Source organism: Polypterus senegalus, chromosome 1 (genome assembly GCF_016835505.1).
Source record: "Polypterus senegalus isolate Bchr_013 chromosome 1, ASM1683550v1, whole genome shotgun sequence".
Lineage (NCBI taxonomy): Eukaryota > Metazoa > Chordata > Cladistia > Polypteriformes > Polypteridae > Polypterus > Polypterus senegalus.
Window position 1 is genome coordinate 102024338 of NC_053154.1, and position 17244 is coordinate 102041581.

The window sequence follows — 17244 nt, forward strand, 5'->3', positions numbered from 1 at the left end:
ACAAGTTTAATTTCAAAGAAAACACAATTCGGTCAGGTGTATATTTATGATCACAGAGAAGCGATCACAACGCGAGCAGCAGAGACAGAAAGTAGCAAAAAGGACAGCGTCTGTACAGGCTTTAAAAACATCGAAGGGCAGCACAACAGCAGCCCCTCCCCGACAACGCGAGCAGCGTTATACGTCCTGCAACTTCACGCGAGACCAGGCAGTGAGCCATCATTTATAACAAGTCCACAGACACCTAACCTAGCAGTTGTTGGATTGCTTGTGGCAGACAAGCATCATGTGCTCCCAACTGTTAAAACTAAGACATGCGACAAGCAGAAGAGGCAGCTCACAAGCAGCAAAAAGACAGCAAATGATCCAAAGGCATATCCTTAGCATGCGCTCAACCGCACCCTCGACGAACCCCCCCCGAACACGAGCAGCATTATACGTCTGGCAAGAAAGAGATGTAACCACGCACAGGGCCGAAAATAAAGGACAAGTATTGTTTTTACAAAAGTTTTTAAAGTAAAAGTGAAAATAATGCATATGTAACAATTCCCAAGAAAATAACAATTTCTTTAAATTGTTTATTGCCTGCCTAAGGTAAAGTCATCCCTGATGGAGGATCGCAGGAATCGTGGGAAAGAGGGGTCCTTTAATCGTATTAGCGCTATTTCAGATGTGGAATAGCAAAATGGGGGAGGCAGCTTGATGAATGAGGTCTCCAGGACTTAAAACAAATCCAAATCATATTATGTGATATCATCTAATGTGAAATTCTACTCCATACTTCTAGAATTTCTATTTTGATACTGTATTGAGGATTTTTTTTGGAGTTTTTTCTGGTATTCTTAGAGGGTCAATAATGGGGGGCTGTCAGGAGACAGGGCCTGTTAAAGCCCATTGCGGCAGTTCTTGTGTGATTTTGGGCTATACAAAAAATACATTGTATTGTATTGTATATCCGGTAAACCAAACACGGGGGTGGGCGAAGTGAGCAGGGGGCAGAGTCCCCTAGTAAAATAAAAAAAACAAAAAACCTAGTATAGCTGATATAGAGCAGAATAATCTCAGGTTCTATCTCATTCATTTATATCAATGATATGATTGTAACAACCTTAGCCCAGAACAAAGAAAATCAAAAAGACAACCCTTTATGAAAAATATGGTTTTATTATCAGAAATGATACAGGAGGGATTATCACGGAAACATCACAAATGAATCAAACAGAGAAGAAGAAAAAAATATCTGCCCCCTATACCAACACCTAATAAGATAATGTCCTTTTCTATTAAGTTCAGTGGCTCATCCACCTTTCAACCAGCCAAAATAAGTACATTGAGTACCAAATACTGTTCCTTGATAGCCCCGCAATCCCTCACTCTATAAATCAGGGTTCAGCAAACTATAGCCCTTGGATCATGTCCCGCCTAAGACACAGGTACAAATGGTTTGCTCTCAGTAATATATAATATTCTGGCACTCTTAACAATATTATGCTATAGCAGGCTGGAGCAAGTGTAATAAGTTACCATTTGGCGCAATCCAAAAATAGTTAAACCAAACCTTTTCCATAAGAATAGTCATAGTCTGCAGCACTGTAAATTTGCATGGTTTATTTGCTTGCTTGCAAGGGTCTTGCTAATGCATTTTTAAAGATATGCAGATTTTATCACTGACCAGCAGCAGCATCTCAATCGTGCCTTCAGGCAATTTGTGCATTTTTCAGACGATTCAAACGAGGAAGATAGTTAATAGCTTTCTGGGTGATCTCACTTCAGTTTTGGAACAGCACTGTTATTTTATCTGTTTCTACATGCTTCAAAGTTTCCAATGATCTGAGTTAACTGCATGAAACAAAGCCTGTTCATTTTCCTAATTTTAAGAATCAATGTTAAGACAGTAGTAAGGACTTATGCACCTTAGGTTGCCATTTTATTTTGTGAATTTGACTCTCACTTTCAAGATTTTAGTGCCAGGCAGATTTTCCTGTCTTTTCATCTCTTTTATCAAGTTCGTGATGAAAACAATGTCATAGAAAAATCACTGTCTATTAAATTTAAAAGCTTATTGGCATTCGTTAATCAATCTTTTATTTGTTAATGTGGAAAATGTTTCAGATGTATTGCAACTAAAAGTGAACTGAACTCTAGAACAAAGTGAACTTAATAATAAGTTTACCAAAGTTTCTATGCTTGATTTCTATGAACTGCACATTACTCAGGATTTGTTCCTAAAGCTTTACAAGTGTACTGTATACATTTGGTTATACTTACAATTTTGATCAGGTCTTTTAAAAAAAATGAGAATTACAGAAAGCAAGTATAAAAGTGAATTAACAGATATAAATCTTTGCAATTATTGAATTGGATTGTTTTTTGATATTAACAGTTTGAGTAGTTTCATGGCCGTGACTAGAACAATGTCATAGCAAAAACACTGTCTTTTAAAATGAATAAATTATTGGCATTTGATAATGGCTTTCTCAATAGCTTCTAATTAAAAAGGGGGTTTTATAATTAAACTACATCCAGGAGCACCTATTTTGAAAACTAATATCGGTGAGTAGCATGTGCTGCATTATCCAGGTTCACAGTCTCACATAAATTTTATATACTGTACATCCTGCTGTAGGAGCTATTTTTGACAATTTGGCCCCTTCACTAAAAAAAAAGTTTGCTGACCCCTTCCCTATATAGTGAAGTGCAAATCATCAAGTGCAAATGCTCTTCACTGGGCTGTTTTCCATGACGAATAAATCAACATTGTACAAGGTTTTAACAACAAAGTAAGAACAGAATCCAGAATAATTAACTCATCAACCAATACCTTTTGCTGTAAATGGTCTCCAGTTCTCTTTTTGAAGCAGTCGGCTCTTCCATAGCTTGCTTTTGTATCACCTACGGGTTCAGGTGCCTCTGCTCTTGGCCTTTAGCTGGAAAGAAAAGTAAGATTATCCAAAATATTCATACCATACTTGTATTTTCAGCTATACCCTTCTGTTTCTTAAAAATGACAAAAATGGTACATGAACGTAAGTTTGTGCATGTCTATTATAAAACTTTTTCCCACTGCATCGCCTATTCTGGCAACAATGTACTGTATATAAAGAATCAGTCTTTGATTGGGTACCTATTCCTTACATTAGCAATTAATTTCAGTTATCAAAAAAATCATTAATAATTACAAAACAATATTGAACATAACAGTTACACCAATTAACCATTGATTTTGCACCACAGTGAGAACCACAATAAGGAGAAAGCCGAGTAGAGAATATTCCATTTCTCTATCCATAGGAAAAGACACAAGAGCTACCCAGGTAGTTACTTTTAGACCGCTTGGGCTGTTGTCAGTATGTCTCCTGGACCCTAAGCTTTATCAGAGGATATTCTTCAACTGTTGATCTTCTCATATCCTACAACAGGATAATGACCAATTTGATGATTGCTGTGTTATAATGGGCTTTCATGGCCTTCAAAACTGTAAATCTATAATGTTGGCAATAGTATGTTCATGGAAGGATCAATCATACCAGACCAAACTTAAAAGAATCAGGTCTGGGATGGTGTGGTCATACATGTGCACCTGCAGATCAAGCTCTGTCAAGGTAAGCAATACCACTCTGGGTGACAGAGGTTGCTGTTGCTAACAATGTCGTTTTTTTCACCTGCAGTTTCGAAAGCAGCCCCAGGAAGATGCCTAGTGCTGCCTTCAGCCCAGAATGGCCCTGCCCCTTCTGGTAGGGATGCAAAAAAAAAGACATGACAGTCCCCAGAAGACGGCAGCTCATACTGGAAACTTTGTCAACGGATACAGAGCTCCTGATGATGAGACCTTTGTTCCCTTGTGCTTTGATAATTGCAAGACTGGCAAAGATTTGTGTTCAATAGTACTCAGACACTGAGCAACTTTATTTTATTAGTTTACTTTTGTTGACTAGACTAAGTTTGGGATGCTGTGTAAAATGTAAATAAAAACAGAATGCAACGATTTGTAAATCTCATAAACCCATATTTTATTCACAATAGAACATAGAAAACTTTATCAAATGTCGAAAGTGAGACATTTTACTATTTAATGAAAAATATTAGCTCATTTTAAATATAATGGCAGCAACAAGTCTCAAAAAAGTTGGGACGGGAACAACAAAGGCTGGAAAAGTAAGTGGTACTAAAAAGAAACAGCTGGTGGAACATTCATCCATCCATTATCCAACCCGCTATATCCTAACTACAGGGTCACGGGGGTCTGCTGGAGCCAATCCCAGCCAACACAGGATGCAAGGCAGGAATCAAACCCTGGGCAGGGTGCCAGCCCACCACAGGGCACACACAGACACACCCACACACTAGGGACAATTCAGGATCGCCAATGCACCTAACCTGCATGTCTTTGGACTGTGGGAGGAAACCGGAGCACCCGGAGGAAACCCACGCAGACACGGGGAGAACATGCAAACTCCATGCAGGGAGGACCCGGGAAGCGAACTCGGGTCTCCTAACTGCGAGGCAGCAGCACTACCACTGCACCGCTGGTGGAACATTTTCCAGTTAATTAGGTTAATTGGCAAACAGGTCAGTAACATGATTGAGGGTACAAATAGCAGTTTACAGAGGCAGAGTCTCTCAGAAGTAAAGATGAGGAGAGGTTCACCAATCTGTAAAAGACTGTCTACAAATTGTGGAAGAATATCAGAATAATGTTCCTCAAGATAAAATTACAAAGACTGAATATCTTATCATCTACAGTACATAATATCATCAAAAGATTCCAAGAATCTGGAGAAATCTCTGTGCTCAAAGGACCAGGCCGAAAATCAATATTGGATGCCTATGATCCTCGGATCCTCAGGTGGCACAGCATTAAAACAGGCATGAAAAGCACTACACAGGCTCAGGAACACTTCCAGAAATTTGTCTGTGAACACAGCTTGCCATGACATCCAAAAATGCAGATTAAAGCTCTGTCATGCAAAGAAGAAGCCATATGTGAACATGATCCAGAAATGCCCTCATCTTCTCTGGGTCAAAGCTCCTTTAAAATTGACTTATGCAAAGTAAAAAACTGTTCTGTGGCCAGACAAATCAAAATTTGAAATTCCTTTTGGAAAACATGGATGCTCTGCTAAAGAGGAGAGGAAGGATCTGGCTTGTTATCAGTGCTCAGTTCAAAAGCTTGCATCTCTGATGGTATGGGGGTGCATTAGTGCCTTTGGAATTGGCAGATTAAACATCTGGAAAGGCACCTTTCAACGCTGTCACATATATACAGGTTTTAGAGCAACTTATGCTCCCATCCAGAAAATTTCTTTTTCAGGGAAGGCCTTGCATATTTCAGCAAGACAATGCTAAGCTGCATACTGCATCTATTACAACAGCATGGCTTCATAGTAGAAGAGTCTGGGTGCTGAACTGGCCTGCCTACAGTCCAAACCTTTCACCAGCAGAAAGCATAGGGCATCATGAAATGAAAAACACAACAAAGAAGACCCTGGACTGTTGAGCAGGTAGAATCACATATCAGACAAGAATAGGACAACTTTCTTCTTCCAAAAGTCCAGAAATTGGTTCCCCCCAAATCCCAGACATTTATGGACTGTTGTTAAAAGAAGTGGGGGTGCTACACAGTGGTAAACTGTCCCAACTTTCTGAGACATAATGCTGTTATTAAATTCAAAATGACCTTATTATTTTCTTAAAATGGCATATTTTCTCAGTGTAAGCATTTGATATGTTTTCTGTGTTCTGCTGTGAATAAAATATGGGTTTATGAGATTTGTAAATCATTAAGTTCTGTTTTCATTTACATTTTACAGAGTGTCCCAACTTTTTTGGAATTGGGGCTGTGCCCCAACCCCTATTTCTCCTGACTCCCTCACAATCTGTCCACCATTCAAAGTGTTCATTGTTGTTCTGTCTAGCTTATACTCTACAATATTAATTTTCTAAAGTACACTGAAGATGTAGGTAGCATGGCATGGTGGTGTAGCGAGTATTTCAAAGCTCAAGAGTCGGCTTCAAATCATGACCCAGTCAGTGTCAGTGTGGAGACTCCACATTCACCCAGTGACTATTTGGGCTTTTAACTTCACAACTGTTCTCTTCTACCCGACTCTCCCAAAGATATGGCAATGAGGTTAATTGTCATCACTAAAATGGATCTAATAGGCATCACTTTGGATTTGTGCATGTTTGGCTGGTACCCTTGTCAATTTCACAAGTAGAACTGGCTCATATGTGAAGTCTGCCATGTTTTTGGTTTTTTTCTCCAAAAACTGTTTGTGGTTGCCACCTTGAGACTGCTCTGCAATCTGCATGGAGGGGTCTTACACCTGAAACCAACTACTGTCCTATACTATAGACCTGCATTGAATAATTGTGTGCCGTATGTTATAACGCTTAAAATGGCCAGTGAAGCAATGAAACTCAATAAATTGATCATAGATTCAGTGAGACAAGTAATTTCTCAGACAGGACATCCTTGTGAATAGATCACCAAGGGTAGACATGAGTGGTTTAATCATTAAAGTTAGATGTCTTCATTTCTGAAACTGTGAATGAATATATTAAAGAAATACAATCTTATTCTTGTATAAAAAAGAAATGACATTACTGTAGACATTTCAGATATATATATTTATTTCATATTTATATATTTTTCCAAATATTATATACTATAGTTCAGCAAGAAAAAAATATTGCATAAATATACAAATTATACAAAATTGTTCTTATTTTCTTGCCTCACACGAATACTTCAAGATTTTATTTTTTTACTTTTTCGCCTATTATAACTGTACTGTTACATCTAATTATTTCAAGCAGCAAATCTGTTACAAGTATGTTATGTCTTACTGCATCTTTAAAAATTATTTTTCACTGTTCTGCTGTATATGTGGCTTATCTGCATGCACTTGAAGGAGCTTCTGTATATAATGTTAAACAGGAGATCAAGGCAATGTAATAATGCTTCAACTGCCGAGATAGCCACCAGAGAAGTGGCTTAAAAAATAAATGGATTGATGGACAGAACATTGTTAAACGTTTCTCGGATTTATAGCTGTCTTTTGGACCGGATATTACCTTCAACGTGAATGACTAAGGTGGCGTGGGAGGACATTCAAGACCAGACAGGTAGAGATAGGTGGATCACAGTCACAAGACATAAGGTAAAGGGTGCACACTGTCCAGGGGCATCAATCCCAGAATTAGAAGTGTCAAACAGTGCTGAACAGCCCTTGCAGGGCTGGATGGTATCTCTGATGATTCTGAGGTAGTAGGCAGGAATATGGATCCGCAACAGGCCACCTCAAAACCAGTTCCTGGAAAGAGAGAGGTAGGGATAGTTGTGGACTCAATCATTAGGGGGATTGAAATGCAGGTTTGCTGTAGAGACAGAGAGTCTCACATGGTGTGTTGCCTTCCAGGTGCACAGGTGGGGGACCTCCCTGGAAAGGTGGATAGGCTCTTGGCCAGAGCAGGGGTGGATTCAGTTGTCATTGTTCATGTTAGAACAAATGACATACATAAGGGTAGTTTGTCAGTTCTGCAAACATAATTTAAAGAGTTACGTGCCAGGCTGAGGAGCAGAACTGGCAAGGTAGTCTTCACTGAAGTTCTGTTTGTGTCAGGCACCAGTCCAGGAAAGACTTATGAAATTAAAAGGCTTAATGTGTGGGTCAAATCTTGGTGCAGGGTAGAAGGGTATAGCTTTATGGGGCACTGGGACTCCCTTTGGAACAGATGGGACCTGTTCTGCACCGGTGGGACACCAATGTATTGGGGAGGCTTATGAGCAGGCTAGTCAAGGAATGTTTAAAGTAGGGAATGGGGGTTGGGGGCTGGGCAGGAAGTTTAGGACAGACCAGGTTTAGAACTATACAAGGAGGAACAATCAACAGAGTAGAAATAAAACGCACCATTTAAATATAGGAGTAACACATTATAAATACCTTGCCTAAATGCTGGAAGTATCAGAAATAAGGCAAGTAAGTTGGAGTTGCATGTAACAGAGCTTAATTATGATATTATAGAAATAATGAAAACCTTGCTAAAAACAAAGATGGGGATGAGTATAACATAGAGGGATACACATGTTTAGGAAGGATACAGAAAACTGAAAATGAGGTGGGGATGCTGTTTAAGTCAAACAGAATTTAAATGTAAATCCTCTTCAGTTGGACGAAGAGCCCCATCATAGTGAGGATATGTGGCTTCGCCTGGAAAACATTAGGGAAAGAGGCCTTATTTTAGGAGTGTGTTATAGATTGCCCAATGCAGACAGTAATTTTAACACACATCTTTATGTTAATATTAAAAAATCTCTATCTGCCGCAGCCAGGTGTTACATGGGCGAAACTTTGGCCTGGTCCAGCCACTCGGGTCCCCAACAGCGAGGATCACCTCGGGGAAACGCGCCACATGGCCGCAGTGCTGTAACTGACGCTCAATCACAATGCAGGTAATGTGCCTCATTCGCGACTCCATGAGCAACCACTCATTCGACACAAAGTCAGACTAACGGTACCCAAGGATTTTGCAGAGAGACACAGTACCAAAGGAGTCCATTCTTCATCTCAGGTCACTGGATAGCGTCCATGTCTCGCAAACGATATAGCAAGACAGGAAGAACCAGGACTCCAAAGGCTTGGACCTTCGTCCTTTTGCATAGATATCGGGAGCACCACACACCCTTTTCCAGCAACCTCATGACCCCCCCATGCTCTCCCAATCAGTCTACTGACTTCATAGGAAGAGTCACCAGAGACATGAATGTCACTGCCAAAGTAAGTAAATCTCTCAACAAGGTCAACACTCTCTCTGCAACAGACACACTGCTGATGGCTGTGCCCAAGAGGTCATTAAAGGCCTGGATGTTGGTTTTTAACCAGGACCCTCGCAAGCCCAGACACTCAGACTACTCACTCAGTCTCTCGAGCGCCCCGATCAGAGCCTCCACTGACTCCGCGAAGATCACAGCATCGTCAGCAAAGTCAAGATCTGTGAATCTTTCTTCACCAACAGATGTCCCACGGCCGTTGGACCCCACGACCTTGCCCAACACCCAGTCCATACAAGCATTGAACAGAGTAGGAGCAAGAACACACCCCTGACGAACCCCAGAATCAACTGGGAAAAATGCAGTGGTCCTGCCTCCACTCTGCACAGCCCTCACAGCACCAGTGTACAGGCCGGCCATGATATCCAGCAACCTTGAGGGGATCCCTCGAACCCTCAGGATGTCCCACTGGGTAGCTCGATCAGCTGAGTCGAACACTTTGCAAAAATCGTCAAAGGCTGAAAAAAAAACTCTACTGATATTCGCGTTTGCGTTCCATGAGGACCCTCAGTGTCAGGATGCGGTCAATGGTAGACTTCTTAGGTGTAAAACCAGAGTGTTCCTATAGCTGGTAGGTGAGCAAGTGATCACGGATCCTATTGAGGACGACCCTAGCAAGGCCCTTACCCAGCACCGAGAGCAGTGTTATCCCCCTGTAGTTGCTGCAATCCAGGCGATCACCCTTCCCTTTCCAGATAGGAATGACAAGTCCCGTTTTCCAGTCAGTTGGGATGATGCCAGTCTCCCAAATGGAAGCAAAGATTGCTTGCAATGCCAGGAGGACAGCCTTACCACCAGCCTGGAAAAGTTCACCCCGGATACCACAGATCCCTGCAGCCTTCCCCCCCCCCTCAACTGGTTCACCATCTGTGCAATCTCAGTGAGATTGGGTGGTTCACAGCTAATCGGAGGACCAGCCTCAAGTATCGTGGACCCAGAGATATCCAATGTCCTAGCCGGAGGATCAGCTTTGAACAACTGCTCAAAGTAGCCAGCCCAGCGGGTCACAACTGCAGTGTCATCCGTAAGGACCGTTCCATCAGCCGCCCTGACTGCGACTCTCTGAGGAACAGATTCGGATGTGTGTAATGCTTCGATTCCTCTGTAAGCAGGACGTGGGTCGCTAGACCACAGATGGTGTGTCATTTGCTCACAGATTCCTCTAACAAACGCCTCTTTATCTGCCCTCATAGCCCTCGCAGCCATGCTTCTCAGTTCCCGGTACAGACCAGAGTTGCCATTGAGTCGTGCACTGCGACTCCTCTCAATGATATCCAGGGTGCCCTGTGAGATGAAACACCTCCTTCTGGGAACACCAGTAACACCAACACAACCCTGAGCAACCTTCAGGGTCTTGTCACAGAAGGTCTCCCACATCACATTAGGATCGGCAGTCGTATCCAAATCTGAACGTTCCTCACACAAACTGCGTGCAAACTCATTAGAAACAGCCTGGTCTTGGAGTCAGGCCAAGTCCAGGCTCATATTCCTAGTAGGTGGTAACCTACTGGACCTAAGCTGGATCCTAAGAGTAGCAACAACAAGTCTGTGGTCAGAATTCACAAACTGGGCACTTCTGTAGACTCTGCAGTTTTGCAAGAGCCTCCAGCGTCTGTCCACGAGGATGTGATCGATCAACTTCACCGCACCACCAGTATTGGAGTACCAAGTCCAATGATGCGGTTCAGGGCACTGGAACCAGGGTCCAGCAATTCGAAGCTCCTGACCTTTTGCAAAGTCAAGGAACATGGAGCCACTTTCACCACGGTCACCAGACCCATGGGGGTCTCATTGCCAGCCCTGTCAGTGCCAATGGTTGCATTGTAGTCACCCATGACCAGAGGAGTGTCACCTCGTGGGCACCCATCTACCACCGAGCGAAGCTGTGAATAAAATGTCTCCCTCGCCGAGACATCACTGACCGTGGTCGGAGCACACACTGAGACAACAGACAAAGCACCCAGGGAGTGCCGTAATCTGAGTCACATAATACGCTTGTTGAAAGGAGTGACATCGGACACCATCGGAAGAAGCCAATCCACTACAGCAACAGCTACTCCCTGAGTATGACAGCCATTAGACCAACCAGACCAATAAAAGGTGTATCCACCTACAGAGATCTGGCCAGTCCCCGGTCTGCGCACCACAGAGGGTGCCGGCACTGAAATGCAGAGTTTACGCAGCTCCTCCGACAGCAGAGGAAGATGATCATCTTGCTGGAGAAACAAGACGTTCCATGCGCTCACCCGTATGAGCCGCCTCAAATTGAGACCCGTGTGCTGCCGTGCAGTGGGCAACGCCTCAGCACCACACCAGTTCTGATCCCCAACAGATCCGACCCTGTTGGCTCTCCAATGGTTGTTCAACTCCTCCAGGGATAGGGCTCCCAAGGGCTTTCCCCCATCCCCTTCATGATGCAAGCAGCCTTCCTTTGGGCGGCTGCAGCAGAGCGATTCCTGCAGAGAGCAAAAAGGAGTCCTTTCTGTAGTCTCTGAACTTTGTGAAGTTTTTTTTAATACGACCAGGTGCCAATCCTGCCACCAACCCCCATGATTTCCCAGCAAGTTGGAGGACCGCTTGCAGGGACAGATGCGGTTTAAGGTCATACCCAAGACAGATTAATTAAAAGAATTAAACTTACAGAATTAATAGAAACAGAGAGTTAAATAGCAGACATTTTTCTAAGGTCTTCATAAGTGAGGAAGTGGATAACCTTTAAGTGGTAAATGGGACTACTAATGAGGTACTAAGTGATTTGCAAATTGCAGAGGGAGAAATACTGCTCAGATTAAATAGGCTGAAATCAAACAAAATCACCAGGACCAAATAATATTTACCCTCAAGTTGTTAAGGAGGGTAGCGAGTACATACAGTATATAAACCATTGACACATATTTGTAGGAACTCACTGCGCATTGGGGAGATTCTAAAGGACTGGAAGATGGCAAATATCATCCCATTATATAAAAAGAGTGACTAGGGAGGTCCATGCAACTACAGGCCAGTAAGCTTAACATGCATCACAGGAAAATTAATGGAAGGAAATTATTAAGGATAAGATTGAGCAGCACATGGCAAGTACAGGGGTTTTTCTGAACAGTCAGCATGGGTTCAGAAGAGGGAGGTCGTGTTTTACTAACATGTTGGAATTCTGGATATGATCAAAGTGGAGCTTATGGTATTATTTATCTTGACTTTCAGAAAACATTTGATAAGCTGCCACAATAGAGCATAGGCATCAAACTAAAAGAAGTGGGAGTTCAGTGTGATGTTTGCAGATGGGTACAGAATTGGCTGATGTTAAGTGTGGTGTTCCACAGGGTCAGTGCTAGGGTCCTGCTATTTTTAATATTTATAAAATTATTTAGATATGAATATAAGTAACAAGCTGTTAAGTTTGCAAATAATACCAAGATAGGTGGATTGGCAGATAATTTGGAATCTGTTAAATCATTAAAGAAGGACTTCGACAGCATACAGGTTTGGGCAGATTTGTTCCAGGTGAAATTTAATGTGAGTAAATGTAAAGTATTACAAATTAGAAGTAAAAATGTTAGGTTTGAATACACAATGGGAAGTCTGAAAATCAAGAGTACACCTTATGAGAAGGATTTAGGAGTCTTCGTGGACTCTACGCTTTGAACTTCACAACAATGCTCAGAAGCAATTAGGAAGGCAAAAAGTTGTTAGGTTATATAGCACGATGTGTGGAGTACAAATCCAAGGAGGTTATGCTCAAGCTTTATAATGCACTGGTGAGGCTTCATCTGGAGTACTGTGTGCGCTTTTGGTCTCCAGGCTATAAAAAGGACATAGGTAAGGTCTAAAGACGAGCAACTAGGCTGATTCCAGGGCTACAGCGGATGAATTATGAAGAAAGATTAACAGAGCTGAGCCTTTTCAGTTTAAGAAAAAGAAGATTAAGTGGTAACATGATTTAAGTGTTTAAAATTCTGAAGGGAATTAGTACAGTGGATTGAATGGGTCTATTAAGAACACAGGGACACAGCTGGAAACTTGTTGAGGATACATTTTGCACAAGCATTAGGAAGTTTTTCTTTACACAGAGAACAATGGACATTTGGAATAAGCTACCAAGTAGTGTGGTAGACAAAAGTCTACAGGTGCATGTATTCAAAATTCTATCCCTACCATTTGTTTGCCTTGGTAGAAACTGAGATTCAGCAGACCACACATTTTCCAGTCTTCAGCTGTCCAGTTTTGCTACTGCCTCACCTTTCTGTTTTTGGCTGACAGGAGTGGAACCTAATGTGGTCTTCTGCTGTTGTAGCCCATCCACCTCACAATTTCATTTGTTGTTTATTCTGTGATATTTTTCTTCTCACCATAGTTTTACAGAGTGGTAATTCGAGTTGCTGTAGCATTTCTGTCTGCTTGAACCAGTCTGTTCTCATCCAACCTCTCTCATCAGCAAGGCGTTTCTATCCCACAGAACTGCCATTCACTGGTGTCCATGAGTGTTTAGAAAGGTGCCTTGTATAAATAAAATGTATTATATTATTATTATTGGATGGGTTTTGTTTTTTGCACTGTTCTGAGTAAATTCTATAGACTGCTGTCATGAAAATACCAGGAAATCAGCATTTACAGAAATACTCAAAAAAAGCCCGTTCGGCACCAACAATCATGCCATGGTCGGCTTTAGGGACTTTCAAAACTAAACTAGATGTTTTTAGAAGAATTAAGCGGATAGGGCTGGTGAGCTTTGTTGGGCTGAATGGCCTGTTCTCATCTAGATTGATCTAATGTTCTAATGAACATTTTTGGACATTATTCTGGCTTAATCTGAACACTTGCCAACATTATGATTTGTTGAATGTATGAAAACTTTATTTATAACACATAAGCAAAACTACTTTTTTCTAAAACTTCCCACTTCTATCCCCAGCTCCTTAAGTGCCACCTGAATAACTGAATTATGGCATTTACAATAATTCTCACAATAAACATAAACACTATTGCAACTCATAAAAACTGCCCAGTTGATAAGCAATGCTCAAAGAACTGTTCCACCTATTGCTTCTAACATGTACTTGTACAAATGGCATTTGCTTTACATATAGGACATTTAACTTCAGGACGGTACAGCATAATAGCAGGTAGCACTGCCAACTCAGAGTCCAGTTGGAATATATTTTTAATGAGTTTTGAAGTACAAGCTATGTTAGCTTATTCTTCTTCTGTAAAAAACTGCACTCACATACATGGTATTGAATTGATTATTAATAGGTAATTCTAAATGTGTTAAGTGATAGACTGAAATTACATCTTAAAACTCCATTTTACCAACACAGGCTCTGATTCCATGTGACTGGTGAAGGATTGGCTGTAGAAAAAAGAATGAATAGGTAACACCAGTTACTTAAATACATCTGCAATGTATAAAGAATCAGAACCACTTAATGAAGGTCAGCAGACTAAAGCTTTCACATATGTGACTCATCCATTCCTTATATAACCATGTATAATCAGTTTAATAAATAATTAATTGTACTAATTATGTTTGCATTACCTTGACAATTCCAAATGCTGACTTATAATGAAAAATTAAATGACTAATTTATCCTGGCACCAGGAGCATGCTCTGGATTGCTTTTCATACATGCAGTGGCTGCCAATGTAAAGTACAAGCTGTACATTCCTACAGTACTCAAGGGCCCAGTCGCTTGAAAGGTATCACATGACGAGTTTAATAAACTGCAATGGAACTGGTCTTTCCAGGATTGTAGCATTTTACCTTAGAGATTAATGAGTGATGGATTAAATACAAAATAAAGCATTACTATGAATAGTGATCATTCAGCCCATAGCAGAGTTTTTCTTTATGTAGCATTCTTTGGAAAAAGTACTTATTATTTGAATTCCTGAAATTACAAAAGCTGTGAGCATCACTGTGATGTGATTAATGCCCATAATAATCTGCAACTCTCCATTCTGGATAAAAGTATCTTCTGCAATTTCTGCATGCTCTCCAAATGTTTGTGTGTATCGAATGTCCTTGGATGCTAATGTCAATGACCTGATTACCTGGGCAACATCCCCTTTAAAGACGTTTGTGGTTGAAGGAAGAGATGGAGCCAGTAGGAGGTTGCATCATCTCAGCTGTATAGAAACATTTGTTGATAGGCAAATGAGAGTGGCAGCTTAGTGGAGTTCAAACAAACTGAAGGTTTAAGTTATAGACGGAAACTAGGCTAAATGGGCAATCTGTGGCAGGGTGATGAACTGGTTTACACCACATACCTACCTTAATCCAAGAGATAAAATAACCATTTTAGCATATGAAAAATTGTTCTGTTTGATGGCGCTCATAAGTACAAGACAGAATGGCTTTTGTTTTTAGATACCTTATCTGTGTATCATGTAATTTGCCTATTTCAGATATGCATATTCTAACTGAAAGCTTTTGTCATAGCCCAGTACTTCCTAAACTCGGTCCTGTGGACCCATTGTGGCTGCAGGTTTTTGTTCCAACCAGATTCATAATCAGTAACAACACCTGGTAACACTGATGTCATTTAATTAGCTGGTATTTTTTTTCCCTTATTCTACATTCAGAAAAGCACAGCAGCATGATTTTTACATTTATAAGACATTCAGAAATATTTCTGCTTTTGCTATAGATTTATTGATTTCATTATATGTTGCCCTTTTCTGTGCAGTTTTCCCCATTCATTGTACCTTATTAATGACTATTAAAAATGAGCAGAGGAGACACCCAGGCAAACAACAGTGAATAATCAAAGGCTGCAACTACTTTAGCGTAATACCCATTAATTAGTAAATAGTAGATTAAACAATTAGAACAACTGGAAAAGTAGAATGAAAATCAAGATGAAAAAAATTTTAAAAAAGAAAAAAAATAAATTATTCACATATAACTGCTTGGTACTCTCTCTCTCTCTCTCTCTCTATATATATATATATATATATATATATATATATATATATCTATATATATATATATATCTATATATATATATATATATATATATATATATATATATATATATATATATATATATATGTGTGTGTGTGTGTGTGTGTGTGTTTTTACCAAACTTAGTTTTCTAATTTCTAGATTGTTCTCAAAACATAGAAATTGGGAAATAACTGTTCACCTAATTAGCCCAGGAGTCCAATTAAAAACAGAAGCTGGCTGGAACAAAAACCTGCAGCCACAGTGGGTCCCCAGGACCGAGTTTGGGAAGCACTGTCATAGCCAATTTGCTGAATAACCCAAAGAACCATTATAGCTGCGTGCATCACATGTTATATTTTAGCTATAGTATATGGCTGACAAAACAGAAATCAGCTCCGGAGAGGATGCGGTTTCATCACAGGACCCATTTGCAAAACATGATAGCACGTGCATAAGATCTGAATGACACGAAAAGCTAAAGTTGGAGACAAAAAAAAAACTTGATCATTTAAAAATATGACAGCACCTATAAGTCTTTATAGTTTCCTTCTAAATCATACACGTTTTAATAAATTCAATCAAACAGAGATTGTGTTCTCCGTAAATTGACACTGTATTAACTTTTTTTACAGTTCTGAGATCAGAACAAAATATAACAAAATCAAGACAATAAATATATACAGCATATAAACAATAATTCAAACATTTAGCTTTACTTGCACTGTTTCATAAACTATTATAAAAATAATTTTGTGCATTTCACTTTGCACTTTCATTTTTTTTTAGTAGCCTCAGTGTGTGCCCCTTTAAATCTGACAGTGAAAAGTACGGCGTCATGTTTTTAATTAAAGGCACTCCCCTCCACAATTAAGAACGTCATACTATAAGCCTTAAGAGAACATACAATGTTTTAATTAAGCTTATCACTTTGAAAGATCAATTGATCAGTAAAATTGAATTAAAAGTTGAGGGTAATTGCGTTATCACTGTATATATCACTAGCTACATTTGTCTCAGTGCCTACCGATTCTTTATACAGTATGTCGAATAGTGTTTTTTTTTTTTTTGCCCCTCCGCGGATTTAACGGGTTTGAGAATGTCGTTATCATCTTTTTCGCGAAGTCTTGTTCCCGCCCACTCTTTTCTCTGTGCGGGCCACTAACGTCACTTAACACCTCCACCTTTTTCAGAGAATACCAACTCTAAAACCCTCCCCTTTACGTCACCAAGCCCGCTTCCTAAAATGCTTCAAGTACGATTCCTGGGCGTTGATTGGTTGACGGTGACGTCAGTTAAAGAGACGGGGCTATATTTTTAACAAAAGCAGCAACAACAAGAACAGGGGTGAACTCGGTCGTTTAAAAAGTGGCGTACCTGCGAAGTTTCGACTGTTGCGAGCCTGGGGCACATCGATAGCTGCCCTGTCGATCGTTGCCGTCTTGTGTGGCCGTTTTTTTCCTCAGGATGT

The 17244-nt window shown here is 40.5% G+C and overlaps 1 protein-coding gene across 3 annotated transcripts in view; it reads right to left on the reverse strand.

The window, feature by feature from the left end:
• prdm11 (PR domain containing 11) overlaps positions 1–17244 on the reverse strand; it is a 53705-nt gene that overhangs the window by 36266 nt on the left and 195 nt on the right. For 2 of the 3 annotated variants that reach the window (XM_039754566.1, XM_039754530.1), the window contains exons 1-2: positions 17151–17235; positions 2822–2927 (exon numbers count right to left, since the gene is read on the reverse strand). In XM_039754566.1, coding sequence (XP_039610500.1) covers positions 2822–2874 — 53 coding nt within the window. In that variant the 5' untranslated portion in view covers positions 2875–2927; positions 17151–17235. Of the gene's footprint in view, positions 1–2821; positions 2928–17150; positions 17236–17244 lie in introns of those variants that run through there. The other variant, XM_039754540.1, reaches the window with a different exon arrangement.